The sequence below is a fragment of the Chlamydotis macqueenii genome, chromosome 5 (genome assembly GCF_036417535.1).
Source record: "Chlamydotis macqueenii isolate bChlMac1 chromosome 5, bChlMac1.mat, whole genome shotgun sequence".
Lineage (NCBI taxonomy): Eukaryota > Metazoa > Chordata > Aves > Otidiformes > Otididae > Chlamydotis > Chlamydotis macqueenii.
In genome coordinates this window covers 52603641-52618147 of record NC_141560.1, presented here as the reverse complement: position 1 = coordinate 52618147, position 14507 = coordinate 52603641, and the positions used below count along the sequence as shown (strand labels likewise).

General features: G+C 36.5%; 1 protein-coding gene across 1 annotated transcript in view; it reads right to left on the bottom strand.

Annotated features, from left to right (window-relative positions):
* LOC104478382 (mucin-6) overlaps positions 1–14507 on the bottom strand; it is a 50020-nt gene that overhangs the window by 23231 nt on the left and 12282 nt on the right. The window contains exons 2-6 of the mRNA XM_086749624.1: positions 6591–6831; positions 5753–5879; positions 4580–4667; positions 3280–3389; positions 934–1141 (exon numbers count right to left, since the gene is read on the bottom strand). Coding sequence (XP_086605750.1) covers positions 934–1141; positions 3280–3389; positions 4580–4667; positions 5753–5879; positions 6591–6831 — 774 coding nt within the window. The remainder of the gene's footprint in view (positions 1–933; positions 1142–3279; positions 3390–4579; positions 4668–5752; positions 5880–6590; positions 6832–14507) is intronic.

The window sequence follows — 14507 nt, the reverse complement described above, 5'->3', positions numbered from 1 at the left end:
TCTCAAAGCTATTTATTTTACTAATTTGCTACCCATTACCATATATTAATTGAAAGGATAAATAAAAACATGATTAAATGACATGTTTCTGAAGGACAATATAATATTAAGTAAAGTCATTTTGAAAGCTCCTCTTTCCTGACACGAGACGCATCTCTGGTAATTTAAAGTCTGAGTTGCTTTAATTGGTTGGTTGGTTAGTTGGTTAATTAATAACATCAATTTAAGTTACTTCCAACTTTTTTAATGATCAGCATGTTCTCTCATAAAACAATGAATCCTGCTACATAACACTGACTATATATTAAAGTTTCAGGTAGATACAAAAAGACTTCAAGAAGTGAATCAGAACTTTGATAAGAAACAGGCACTTGAAAAAAAAGTGTGTCTAATAATGTACAACTTGGAGAATAACGGAAGATTTGCTTTCTATTTATTTCCAATCATTAGTTGTCATTAAGAAGGTTGAGCATCTGAAAATGTAATACTGAAAATCTCCTGTGAATAAAAGTGGCTATGGCAATTGTTAGCAAAAAGTTTCAAAGACTTCAGAGGCTATTTGAAAGTTCTCTCTCTTCACTGGCTAATTTGCTAAGTATATTAATTAAAAAAACTGTACTAAGAGAGAACAGTCTTCTGTTGGAAGTCTGAGAAGTTCAGCAGTTTTCACTTGTGGATGTTTCTTTTATGGTCACTGATCTAGATGCAGGAGCTACATTTCATGCTTCCTCCTTCTTTGGGGTTTCCATGCTGTCCTTCTTAATGCTTTACTAAAGGCCACTGTTGTTCTCCTAAGAAAATAATTTGTTTGATTCAAGACAGTACGGACTTTTCTATCAGTCAATTTAAATTCCAGTTAATTACCATTCTCCCTTTATGTAAGATATAGCAAGGTTAAGTACAATCTCTTATGAATAAAACTTTTGAACTTACAGCAGAAGTTTTCAGTTCTCCAGTTGAACACTATTTGATGGGACATAGCACATTGCCTTGAATACTCTGACAGCGTAGAGCAAGTGCAATTGTTTTGTCCTGGCTCACTGCAGTCCTGCATATCAAGCTGGCAACGAATGACAAACCCATCCTTTGGTACACTGCACGTTGGTGACACCAAATTAAGTAGCTGAGAGCAAATCTTGGCCTAAATAAGAGAAAGAAAATTGTTTCTAGTAGTGTTTCACCCATGTGAAAATCACAATAGAATGTCACTGCTAGTTACGAGGTTCTTGCTGGTTTGTTTGCTTGCTTTTTTTCCACTACAGTTCAGTAATATGTATTTGACTTAAAATGCATGAGAAATTCATGAATAGAAGGAAATACAAATCCATTGTCTAATAGAAGGAAACTGGTATGTTGAATTAGTTCCACTTCTCATTAAGTTGAAACTTAAGTCATTCTTTCAGTATCAATCCCCCTAAAAATGACAGAAAACATTACAGGCAGCGAGTATGTTGTCTCATGGAGATTCAGTTCCAGGACAAACATCCCCAACTTGCAACACGCATTCCACCTGGAGCAAGCATTTGATATGTTTGTATGGCCTATCATGCTGCCTATGGCAGTATAACATCTCAAATAGAAACAATGTAAAAAGGTTAAAGCTCCCAGTCAACAGAAGGTCTCTAGCAGATCAAAGTAATTTTTCAGTGTAAATACAAGTAATATCTACCAGCCTTTTCTTCAGAAAAGTATCTTCCTCACAGGACCCACAGAAACTCCTGTTGTTTATTCCTTCTCTTCTTGTTAAAGAGATGCTACAAAACTAATGTTTCTCTGTTTTTCTGTTCTGGGAAAAGGAAACTCTCAGAAGGATTCTAGCTGGCTCTTCCTCTGTAGTATGAAAGCTAAACTTCTTAGCAAGAGGAATGTTTTCTGTGTTCAAACTAAGAGATTATTGGGTTTCCAGAAATACAAGATAAAACTATTAAGGGAAAAAGAAGAAAAATATCCTATTTCAAGAGAAAATTTTTAAATCATTCTGTAATTACTAGTAACCTATATACTGTATACAAATAAGTACATGAGTACATGAGAAGTAGAATCATCAAATCATAGAATGGTTAGGGTTGGAAGGGACCTTTAAAGGACATCTAGTCCAACCCCCTTGCAAGGAGCAGGAACATCTTCAACCAGATCAGGTTGCTCAGAGCCTCATCCAACCCGGCCTTGAACGTTTCCAGGGATGGGGCACCTACCACCTCTCTGGACAACCTCTTCCAGTGTTCTACCACCTTCATTGTAAAAAAATTTTTCCTAGTATCTAATCTGAATCTACCTCCCTCTATTTTAAAACCATTACCCCTCATCCCATTGCAGCAGGTCCTGCTGAAGAGTTTCTTGTCTTTCCTGTAGGCCCCCTTTAGGTACTGGAAGGCTGCTATAAGGTCTCCCCAGAGCCTTCTTTTCTCCAGGCTGAGCAACCCCAGCTCTCTCCACCTGTTCTCACAGGAGAGGTGCTCCAGCCCTCTGGTCATATTTGTGGCCCTCCTCTGGACCCTCTCCAACAGGTCCATATCCTTCTTATGCTGGGGGCTCCAGAACTGGAGTAAGATGATATTCTTTTGAAGAGGAAGAAACGAAACCAAAAACATAATCATTCTATGTAAAGTGAAATGCTTTATAAAGGATAGCAATGAGGACTTGCCATTAGGTATATTGTGAGTATCCTGGGGATACAACAGGATCATCCTAAATAGGATTTGATTCCTGTATCTGCAAAATCTAAGAAATAGAAGCCCTTTTGTCCTTTGCTTCTACCAAGCTTCCTCTTTCAACCATAGTTACATGGATGCATCATGTTTCAGGTGTGCTGATTTTATTTTCATCTAGGACTGGAAGTGACAGCAGTTGATAGCGGTTGGCCCTGTTATGAACGTTGTTATCTGGCAATATGTTTAAAGTATCACTGAATGTCTTCAAATCGGTACAACTTATAATGTCAGGTCTCTAGTTGTTAAAAAAAATACTCTTTAAACCTTCACTGGTTTTCACTGATTTCCTGCAATGACTTGCATGAAATTTCACGAAGTTGTGACCTAAATGCAGGTAGGTTTATATGAGTGGTATAAATCCAGCCTTAATAATGCCCATAGGCCTTTTTCAAAATTTTAATGCAAAGAACTCATTGTCTTTCTCGTATCATGCTATACAACTTTTGACTTTATCCGTTTTCATGGAAGTCAGTATATGAAACCATTGCCTCTCCGTTGTTGGTCTCCGTCTATCTTTCCACCTTTGTTAAGAATCATGCTGCAGAAAAGCCAAGATGATCTTTCTTACGTATTTTTTGTGAGGAATGGTGGAAATTGGTATCTCCTCAGACAAGCAGATCTCTGATGGATCATCCATTTTTTGTAATGCAGCAAATTTATACGTATCCAGCAATTTACCTGTAAATCAAAGGGTTATAATTTGTCAGGAAAAAGTCTACATGGATTTATTTAATTGTTGCTGTGATGTAGCAAAATTCAGACTCTACTCTTTGACTGTGCAAGGTCCTACTAATTAATCTTCCTGATGATAACAACTACATCTTTTGCCCTCTACCTGGAGTCTATTCAGTAAAGTGTACCTTTATCACCTTGATAATTTCTCTGAGATATTTCCCAGTCTATCACATCTACTACATTACGTGATATCAGCTGCTTCTTTTTTTTTCTGCCAGCTGTGTTGTCTTTTGCCAGCTACTAATTCATGCCTCTTCTCCTCATCCCCCATTCCTATATTTTCCCCTGCATATGGGGTTAAACTTCTCACAACGCAAAAAGTACTGTGTACTTTTTAGAACTCTTTTCTGTGATGTGCATATAAAACTGCATCTGGCTGTGTTGATCTGAGATTAGTTTATGTGCAATTTAATATCTCCCCACTATCTGTAGTTCAGATTAGCAGTGTGCTTTTAAAGCAAATCTTCCAAACATCCCAACTCCATACAATTTGATTTCCATTGTGGAGTGATCTTGGCATACAGAGTTCCTTTAAGACGAAACCAAGCCAGAAGATGTGCTCCAAGAGCATGTGTAACGAGTTCTAACTGCTAAGGGGCATTAGTTCAACAGATCAGATTACAGTGACTCTGAAGTAAACCCCCCAAATGACATATAACACAGATGTTAAGTCCTCAGCACCAACTACTCTGTTCTAAAGATCCACCCTTATTGGGACACACTACTTGTTAATGTTCTTGTCCACTATGTTCTTTTCATTATAGCCTCATTCTTGCTTCTCCCTAAGGTAATCATTTTCCTCACTGTGCCTTACTATGAACCTAGGCTGTTCTGAAAGTCAAGCGAGAGAGTGTGTGATCCTTACTATCTCTTTCTAAAGTATAAGACAGTTCTTATCACTCATCTGAGGATTGATGTTATGATATTATCATTGATGTTATGATGTTATGATATTATCATCATAGCAAATAATAATGATGTGTAGAATAATCATATGACAGATATGTTGGTGACCTATGGGAGTGCTTTAGTCAATTCTGAAACTGAGTGAGCAATTTTAGTACAGTGTTAAATTTCCACCTTGACTCAGTTTAACTAGTTCTCCTTCCATCTGATCTGTCCTTAGATCTTACCTTCACTCACAAATTCATTCAATTCATAACCATCATAATTTCCACACATTCCACAGGTTTTCCCCATATATTTTTTTTCAGTCAAAACCTAAAATAAAATAAAACAAACCAAAATATTTAGAAAGGATCATCCTAAGTAAAATTATCTTTACAGCATTATTTTTTCAAACAAATTCAATTGAAGGATTCAATTAAAGGTGATTCTTCTCATTAATTTCAGTGACTTGACTGGAGGAAAACTTTCGGAAGTGGTAACTTCGTTTCCCAACAGGCAAATAGTTGTGATTTTTTGGTTTAATAAAAGAGTTGCAGGGAATTGAAGGGAGATAAGGAGCCAGGAAAAAAAACAGAAAAGGCAATTATGCTGTTTCCTTGCTCATATCTTTGTTGACAAAGCACAAATTTCAGATGTGTTGTCTTAAGAAATTTAAGGTTACAGAATGATAATCTGTTTTCAGAAGAAGGTTATTCAATTATCTATTGCTCTGGAGAATAAAGTAATATTATTACTGGCTACAATCAAGGAATTACTATGAAAATCTTAGATTTGTGATAGTAATGCTGGTAAACTCCTAGACAATTTATCACATAACAATATCTCCGTTTTAGCAAACTTACTAATTTAGAATTCAGTGTCTTTTGTGGCATTAATTAATATTACAGGTCACGCTGAGAAAATGTATAATCTTCTCTAAAATATATCAAGGATTTTTGGAGCGAAAACATGAAAAGATTCAGAAAAAGGAAAGAATCAAAGGAGCTGGTAGAAGCACCATATGTTCAATACCAAAAAGATGTCCAGGGGAAGCACAGTAGAAATTATAAAACTATGGCATCCACTATTAAATTCTACACAACTTTAAACAACTTCAGCATCCTTTCACAAAACATTGTAGCTTCCTGAATAGCCTGAGGAAAGTTTAAAACCTGTGAAAGTGTTCACAAATCTCAACATTGGTGGCTTTAGTTAACTACCAATGCTGAAAGGGAAAGGAAGACACAGGAATAAAGAGTAAAGTTCCTTATTTTAAGAGGAATGGATGAAGCAGGAAGAGAATGAATATCCAAATAGTAAACACATGCAAAAAGAACCCATTAAGTCTAAAGAGATCTTGTTGTTCCAGTAAGTCACTGAGAATTTTCTCTTCTGCTTTATGAGAACATTTTACTAACCATGAGATAGTCATCATTGTTCCACATGACAACTAGCTCCATCTCCATCAGCTTGGCCACCAGACGGATGTTGCGTCCATAAGGTGCTATTTGAATTCCATTGCTGGTATAAGGCAACTTAATGACACTGTAATAAAGTGAGAAGAGAAACTGGCCTCATACCAATATTATGCAGGTATTAGTTATCTTTTTTTAGATAAAATACACATACAATCTGAGTACTTGCAGCAACATGAAATATAATCTTTTACTTTGTAACATTTCAAGACATATGAAAGCTTGTGTTGACTGAAAATCAATGTCAGCAGTTTCCTAGAATAATCACCAGTAGATGGTTGCATACTGATTATACTAGTGAAGATGTCTGCACAGGACTTGGCATCTTAAGCTGGTTTGGTTTTATTAGGGTATAGTTATATGTTTCAAGAACTTGTAACAGCATAGTTTGTGTGGTGTAACTATTGTTGATTATCCCGAAGAGCTTCTATGGACTTGTTAATAATAGGAATTACTGCTACAACTGAAAACTGACAAGGTTAGAGACACTCATAATGGGAATGTGGTAGCAAAATTGGGTTTTCATCATTGCAGCTGAATTATAATGCTGCAAACTAACAACATTAAAGAACAAATATATTTTGCTAAGTTCTCAGCAGGTATGCCATATAGTCACAGAAAAGTTGGCTGGAAAGGACCTTCTAAAGTTGTCCAGGCCAGGCTTCCACCTGAAGCGGGGCTATGTGCAACACTAGACTAGGCCAGTCATGGCATTTTGTTCTTGTGAATGTAGGACAAAAGCAGTTTAAACACTTTTCCCCCATTCATCGTAGATACTTACCCAACACTCCTGACAAAAATGCTGCCTTTCTCAACAATGACAACAGAAGGCCCCAGCTCAATAATGATCCTCGCAATTTTTCTGTCCAGCCCACGGCGGAACTGAATGTTGAAGTCTGGGCTGGTTTCATCACATACAGTCGCAAAGATATAATTGCAGGTCCCAGTGAAGTCATACTGGTATTTATCAAAGGTTGAAAAATGCCCTCCACCCCAGGTCGAACAGGAATCTTTGCTCAAAACTATAAAAGTGAAAGAGAGAAATGGATGTAGGTCTCCTAACAGGATATCTGCTCATTTCGATTGCCTCTCATTTCAAATATAAATAGCAGGAAAAGCTAGTAACTTTCTATTCAGATTAATTATGTAAACATCATCCTAGCCTTTTTTTTTTTTTGTAACCTTAAAACTGTATCTCAAGTCAGGAAGCGAAACAACAGTGGAGTTAGAGCACTATTCTTATTTACTGTAAGCAGAGGAGAGCTCCCTAGCTTCCTAGCTTGGGAAACACCCTTCCATCTCCTTTGTGGGCAATATGAAGGTTTACCTTTTCATTTCAGTCTGCTCCATCTGTTTGCAAAGGCAACAGCTTGCTACTGGAGAGATCTTTAACATCTCAGGCACAACATTTACGAAGCCATCTACGGCATTATTATATCATGACTTATTGCACAATCAGATCATTAGTTATCCAAAGACAGTCTTCAAAGCCCAGCTTGTAAATCCTCACTTTTCTGGCTCTGTGTTTGTGTGACAAAGTTCCAGCCAGCTTTGTAAATATATGGAATGTTTTAATAAGTTTTCATTTTTAAAAAGTAATCACCTTTCATGTGAATTAACAGATTTTTAGGATGTGGAAATGAATCACAAAAAAAGACATACAACTCCAGCACTTGATGTTAGATATTTCTACACCTACTTAAAGCATTTGAACAGTCCCTCTGAAGTTGATCAAACTACTGAGGTAACTAAAATCATGTCCTTGGTTATATATTTCCAGACTTAGAGTGTTAATTTTCCTTTTTAAATTATTTTTGCTTATGGAGTTATATGAAACTCAGGTATCTTAGAATATAAGTATCAGGTAAGTTTTGCAAAGTCTACCTGCAATTTATATTCACTGCTTTAAAGCCAAAACTTTTGTTTTTACTCTTAAAGAGTGATCAAATGACTACAGAATGCTACTGGTTTTATTCTGGTCATGTAGAAAATACCGTTTCCTAATGAGCTGTTACCTGTCGGTAAAAAGTACTCCTCTTCCACACTTCTGTGCTGTCCAGAACGTCTGACTGGAAAATATGAATTGGCTAATTGTTATCATTGATCCTTCACGCCCAATTCCAGCTAGTTTAATATACTGTGCTTCAATGACACTGACCAGCAAACTCCAGCTTTTTCAGAGTGTGCCAAAGAATGATTACATGGAGTTGCACAATGCTCAGAGTGCAATTGGTGCCTCTTTCTATAAATATAGGTGCGCCTTCAGTGTATTTGTTTGTATTTAAATCTTATCAGAGGACAATAACAAATGGGAATGTCAATAAGTCAGGAAAGTTTAAAACTAAATTATATATTTGTCTTTTGGGTTCAGTTTTAATTAAGTGATATCTAGGGATTCTCTTTTAATTTGTGTATATCCATGCACTACTGCTCCTCTTGTAAGAACAGACAGAAAATAGAGATGAGTAGCTCAATATTTATTTTTTTTTCTGATCACAGGTACTCAACTATTTTTACCTTCAGGGTGAACTTCATGTAGCTTTTCCATGCTTATGCTGAATGAGAATTCACCTAATTCAAGCCACTCTCTGCTGCTTCTGCCTAAAGAAATGCTTCTCATTATACTAAATTTGCATTTTATGTCATTCATTTTGTTACATACCTCTGCATTTTCTCCAAACTGGATTAAGAATTTTATTGTCAACCACTGAAATGCAGCAGCTTTTGGAGTACACAGAGTTGCTTTTTAACAGTATGCAACAGAGTATTTTAACATAAAACAGTAAGGTTATGGATTAGTAGGAAGAGTATCTGTAAACAGAATATGACAGAAAAATTGTTCAGAATACTAGGACTGATATCCATATTTATTTTAGAAATAATCTAGTGTGTTTTTAGAAAGGTTATAGCCTTCTGTATCCTGTCTTAGCAGAGGAACAGCACATCCTGTAAAATACAGTATATCATATTAGCATGATGACATTTATTCATTCTTGTCATGGATGTGGGAAACGAAATGTTTAATGAACGCAATTTAAATTGAAAAGTCAGTGCCTCACATTTCTTCAAAAAAAGAACATGTGAAAAGTTGTATTGATTCTGACCAAGAGTTGATGTAGCTTGATATTTTATTTCCAGCAGTGATCTTTAAGAGACTGCCCAAGGGAAGAGTACCATAAGGTCAAGCATGTATAGTTCCCCAGATACTCTCTCAGTCTCCAATTTTTTCAATTCAGGTTATTTCGTGAGGTTACTGGGATTTTCTGCTTACCCTCTTTTTGTCCAGCCTCCTTTTTAACCAAAGTGAAATTTCTTTGTAACAGACACCACCACAATCACTGCTGTCAAAAGCTACCATTTTAATTACGACTTAACATTTTAATGATATCCACCTTTATAACAGTACTTCTGATAGCTAATATTTTAGTACTTTAAAGCTATAATATGCTAATTATTTTGTGTTTTGGCATGGCACTTGTTTTATTGCAAGTAAAATACTACTATCTTCCTATCTTTTATATTTCTTAGACTCAGAAGGACTAGCACAAATTTGCAGTGAGTAGGTGGCTGGAGTAAATTTTGCTTACAGATTTGGGTGCACAGACACAAGCCATTCTTAGGAGTTAAGGGAAAACTTCTGGGAAACTACCAGAACTGTGGCAACAATAGCTTCAGCTGGCATAGATGGATGTTGAAGTGGAGGTCTGTCCATACCCTGACTCCCTACTGGCTGCGGGCTATAAAGGTGGGAAAGAACCATTCCATATTCTGATCTTTCACTTGCACATAAATTTGTTTTAACCCATAGTCTTTAAAATAATCTCATAGACTTAGCTTATCCTCTTACATAGAGAATCAGCTTTATTTAATTTCCTGGATTTTGCAGTATCAAACAATCCATTTCCTAAATTCTTAGATAATACTGGGCAGTAATCTGCAGGAACAAAAATCAAAGAGATCCCACAAGTGACCTTAATAGCAAATTCTAAATATGGAAGGCTACTAAACTGCTCAGTTTCTATCCTTAGGCATCAAAACCTCAGCATGGCACACTAAAGCACTTTCCAATTAATGTCAATCTTACTAGAGTGAGACAACATATTTCACTGTCTTTTTATAGGCAAACTCTTCATTTGGAATTAAAATGTATGCCCCTTGAGGTAGGGCCTTATTTTTATTGTGTTTTGTACAGTGTCTTCCGCAATACGGAACTGATGCTGAAAGGAGTTGTTACTCAGAGTTGCAATGTGAACATTAAATACCAGATCAGGCACTTACTGCTTTGCAGAGTTTCCTTCTGTTTTTGGAGAAAAAATTGGGGCCAATAATTTCCTTCAAAAGCTGTGAAAGGAAAAAGACAATAGGAAGAAGTCATCCTCTGAGCACAAGGATGTTGAATATTTGTTGTTGGTTTTTTTTTAACATGGTACAAGTCAATCCAGCGTCAGCACATGTGAATTGTGTCCTGCCACACAAAAGTAAATGGAAATTACAGTGGAAAATCACATGCTTCAGGTTGTAACAAAAAATTCTTCTGTGACTGATAAAATGTTACCAAAAACTTCCAGAAATCCTATGCGATATGGTATTTCCTGTACTTCATTCTCAAATCCTATATTCCTCATTAAAAAAATGTGAGATAAATCTTTTCTTGTATTTTTCAATTCTTATTCCACCATCTGGGTAGAAGTAGCGGAGGGAACAACCACAACTAGGAAAATATGGGAAAAGTAGTGTCCCATGTGTTCTTCACAAGAATCATGGGATCTGTAGCTGAAGAGTGGGAAATCCACAGGCCTAGTTGTTGCTTTTGCTGCTCCTGCAAAGGCAGAATGATGAAAGCTATTACCTGCTCCCTTCCATAAACTTTCTCACAAAGTATGTTCTGGTTATAGGAAACCAAGGAATGTTTAGCAAATGTGGAGTACAATATGGTCCTGCCTCCGTCACAGACCCAGACCTACTGCGTGTACACAATTGCACCATCTTCTCATACACACCCAAGGTTCGCTTGCCTAGTAGCTTGCTTCCTGCCCAAAGTGCAAAGAGAGTAAGATAGATATTGAAAAGGGCTGCCACAGCCAATCTACAAGCAGTGAGCCCTCTGCAGGGCCAGAGGTGGTGCATGTGTGGAGTGAGCTTTCATGCAGTCAACAGCTGCATGGTAACAACGAAAGCAAGCTATAAGAAAAAGGACCCAGGATGCTTCAGAAACATGCTACTCATTTTTCAACTTTCAACTTTCAACAAATGTCCAGCATTTCTTGGACAGCAGGAGCAAATATCCTGTAGAAACCATATAATTCTCTATTATATGTTCAGGATCTTTTGCAACAGATTTCTTTAATCACATACACCAGGCCAAGTCTACACACATATCTGTATATACACTACAGCTCTGTAGGCTTCTGTTGTTTCCTTACATACTGAAGAGATAAAAATCCCTAGGGAGCTCACCAACTGTAATAGACCCTCTAGCCAATTCCATGCTGTGCTGTTGAATGTGAGGTAATATTTATCATGTGGTATCTCAGGGATTGTAGGAAAACAGGTGAGGTTCTTCCTTGTATGTGAGGCTAGATTAAGGCACAGGAGGGCAATCTGGAGAATAAGAGTTTCAGGACATGCCTTTGCTTTGCATCTGAGATGAAGACATTCCCCAATTCCCTATCAGTCTATGCCTCAGTTCTCTGAAATAATACTTCTTGAAAAAGATGTTATCTAGATAAAACTAATCTGAGCTTTTAAAAGCTAAAATACTACACTGGTAAAATTATCTACAATTAATATGTAGATAGAAGGGAAATAAATCAAGGATGTAAGTTCAGTGACAGAAGTGCTCCCATCCCAAATGTTGTTCTAGTAGCTTTAAACGACATTCATCTCAGCCAGCTGTCTAGGCTCTTTTACAGACAGGGAAGTAAATGCAAATTTGCGGAGTACAATTTGACTTGCCAAATATGTGTCTTACGTGGAACAAATGGATTATGCACACAAGTTTTATTTCTCTCCACTGGTGTAAAGGAAACCTTTGGTGACTATCAGTGGTTTAAATGCCAAGGCAGAAGTTCAGTGAGATGTATTCCCTCTGTCCTTCTTCCTGGATATTGTGTTCATTTCAAGAGGAGAGTGCTCTACAAACAAAAAATGAAACCCAAGAGTACAACATAACATAATTTTTCTAAGTTGGAGTAACTTACCAGCATACTAACATCTTGATAAACCAAACAAGAACATTTCCACAAGAAGGAAACAGCACAAAGCTATCTCATTAGCTGTTGTGTTGCAAACCACTATACTCACTGCATGGCCAGCACTTCAACTTCCACAGTTGTCTGACACGTTCATCAGAAAATCATTGTATATCCTACTCATGCTGCCTTGTCCTCTGTCACTGGTCAGCACTGGCTAATAATTGTTTGAAATTTTGCCAGTGTTTCAGTACAATCTCCACGGTCAGCCTGCAACTCAGCAGGCATCCCCAGAATACAGCATGCTTCTTCCTCTGTCCTTCCAAGTTTATAGTTAGCCACACATCACAGTAAGTGCACCACAAAAAGTAAGAATCCGTTTGTGTGGCTATTGAGCTAGTACTCTTTACACCTAGAGCTGCTGCTGCCTTTTTTTAACCCCTTGATTTTAGTATCTCCATTTGTTCGGTAATCTATTATTGTTGGTTTAACAGTTTTGCAATCGCTACAGTTTAATCCCAAACTACAAACACTACATTAATGGGATTTAAGAGTGTGTAACAGCTACCTTCAGAGGATATTTGATTTGCAGGAACTGAAGATACGTCTAAAACATTATTTCAAGTGAGATCTATCTAGAGAGCTTGATGTAAAACAAGGTGTCTAATATTTTATGGACAAATATTTTAGATCAGAACAGACAATTTAGTTTACAAAACTTATTTGTAAGCTTTTCAGACTCAAGATTCGCAAGTCTAATCATGCCAAACAGTTACCAAATGTTACAAATACTCCAGGTCTGGTATTTAGATGAAAAATTGAACGTAATAATCATCCTGGATTACATGGAGGTCTGCAAGAGTTACACTGAAAATAACTAGGGATATGAAATCCACTTTAACATTTCGCTCAAAGAATGGCTAGTAAAACAAATACAGAGCCATTTTCTGACTATTTGCCAATCACTCTGTATCCTGTCAGATCAGACTATTAAACTAATTACAGTATGGTAATTATTCTCAGCATTTCCATTCTTTCTCTCACACTTAACTCTGAAAGATTAGTAAAATCATCCTGGCAATTTTATTAACCACTCACAACCACATGAAATGTCAGATTATATAGATGCAGCAAGTGCTATGGCTCCATGTAGAAGCTGTATCTAGCAACCATTTAGGAATTTTTCATTGAAAAGGGTGTCCTAGTGGTAAATGAGACTTCTAAACTAGTGAAATCTTCCTTACTGACATATTACTGCAAGTAGTCTGTTTTCCTTTCAGTAACTGGATGATTTTGAATTGACATGAAATACTTAATTTTCAATTTGCTCAACAGAACTTTAAACAGTCTTTCACTTTTCCTAGATAAAGGAAGTTTTACTTTCAGTTCCTACTCTACTCTAGTTGGCCCAACTTCCTTGAGAATTATATCTGTCAAATTGCAGTTTCTGTGTGGTCAGTCTGTTGAGTTCATGACAGCAATACAATTCAGACAGGGAATCTGACTTCCTGTGAAGAAATAAGTTGGTTTTTTTTTCCTATACTGCAGTTACTATGAGGCATCCCTATGGGAAAACACAATTTTATGCTGTAATGACTTCAATCAAAGTATTTCGCATCAGCTGAATTAATGCAAACAAAACATTTTTGTTTGATGTAAAACATTGAAATGAAAGTATTTTGTACCTCCAAACAGAAATAACTTGGAATTTCTGTTCTGTAAAGGGTTCAGTTTTTATCTTCTCATTTGGGACAAAAAGGTTGAAATGTTAGAAGTTCTGGAAAAGTCAAAAGCTTTAAAATATGTTATATAAGCCTAAAATGAAATTTAACAGCAAGGATAGTGCTAGACCCATAGCTGTAATACTAGTAATTATGTTCATGATGATTTGACTTCAATAGGAAAATAACTCCCTTCACCTCGTGCAAATGAAGACAGATGAACAGCATAAATCAAGATAACTTCCTAGTTACATACTTTGTAAGAAAAAAAATCATAACTGTACATAATTGTATCTTAAAGATCCATGCACAGTTTTGACTATTGAAATATCTGAAGTGGTGAAGCCTGAATTTAATGAATCAGAACCTCTTATTAAGTAAAAGCTAGAACTAACAGTTTTAATCTGGTTTTAAACATCTGCGGGTTTTTTAATCAGGCTAATGCATACTTACTGAGTTTTTTGAGTTATCAAGGAAAAGAGGAAGCGTATGTTCTTACAATGAATATTAACATTTCTAGTTGGAGATAGGCTCAAGGTACAGAATTTGTATGCAGAACCATGATGAGGAGAATTGCTTTGATTTAACTCATTCTAAAGAGATAAGACTTGGATCTAGAATTCAAAGCAATGCACATCCCACATGTTAGCCAATTTTAGAACATACAGATAATCTATTATGGTTCAGACAGGCTTCCAAAAATTGCCTGATTTCAAAATCTTACTTGACAGAATGAAACCTCTATTTGTTGTCAGTCTCCAAACTCACATGGCATTTCAAGGCCCC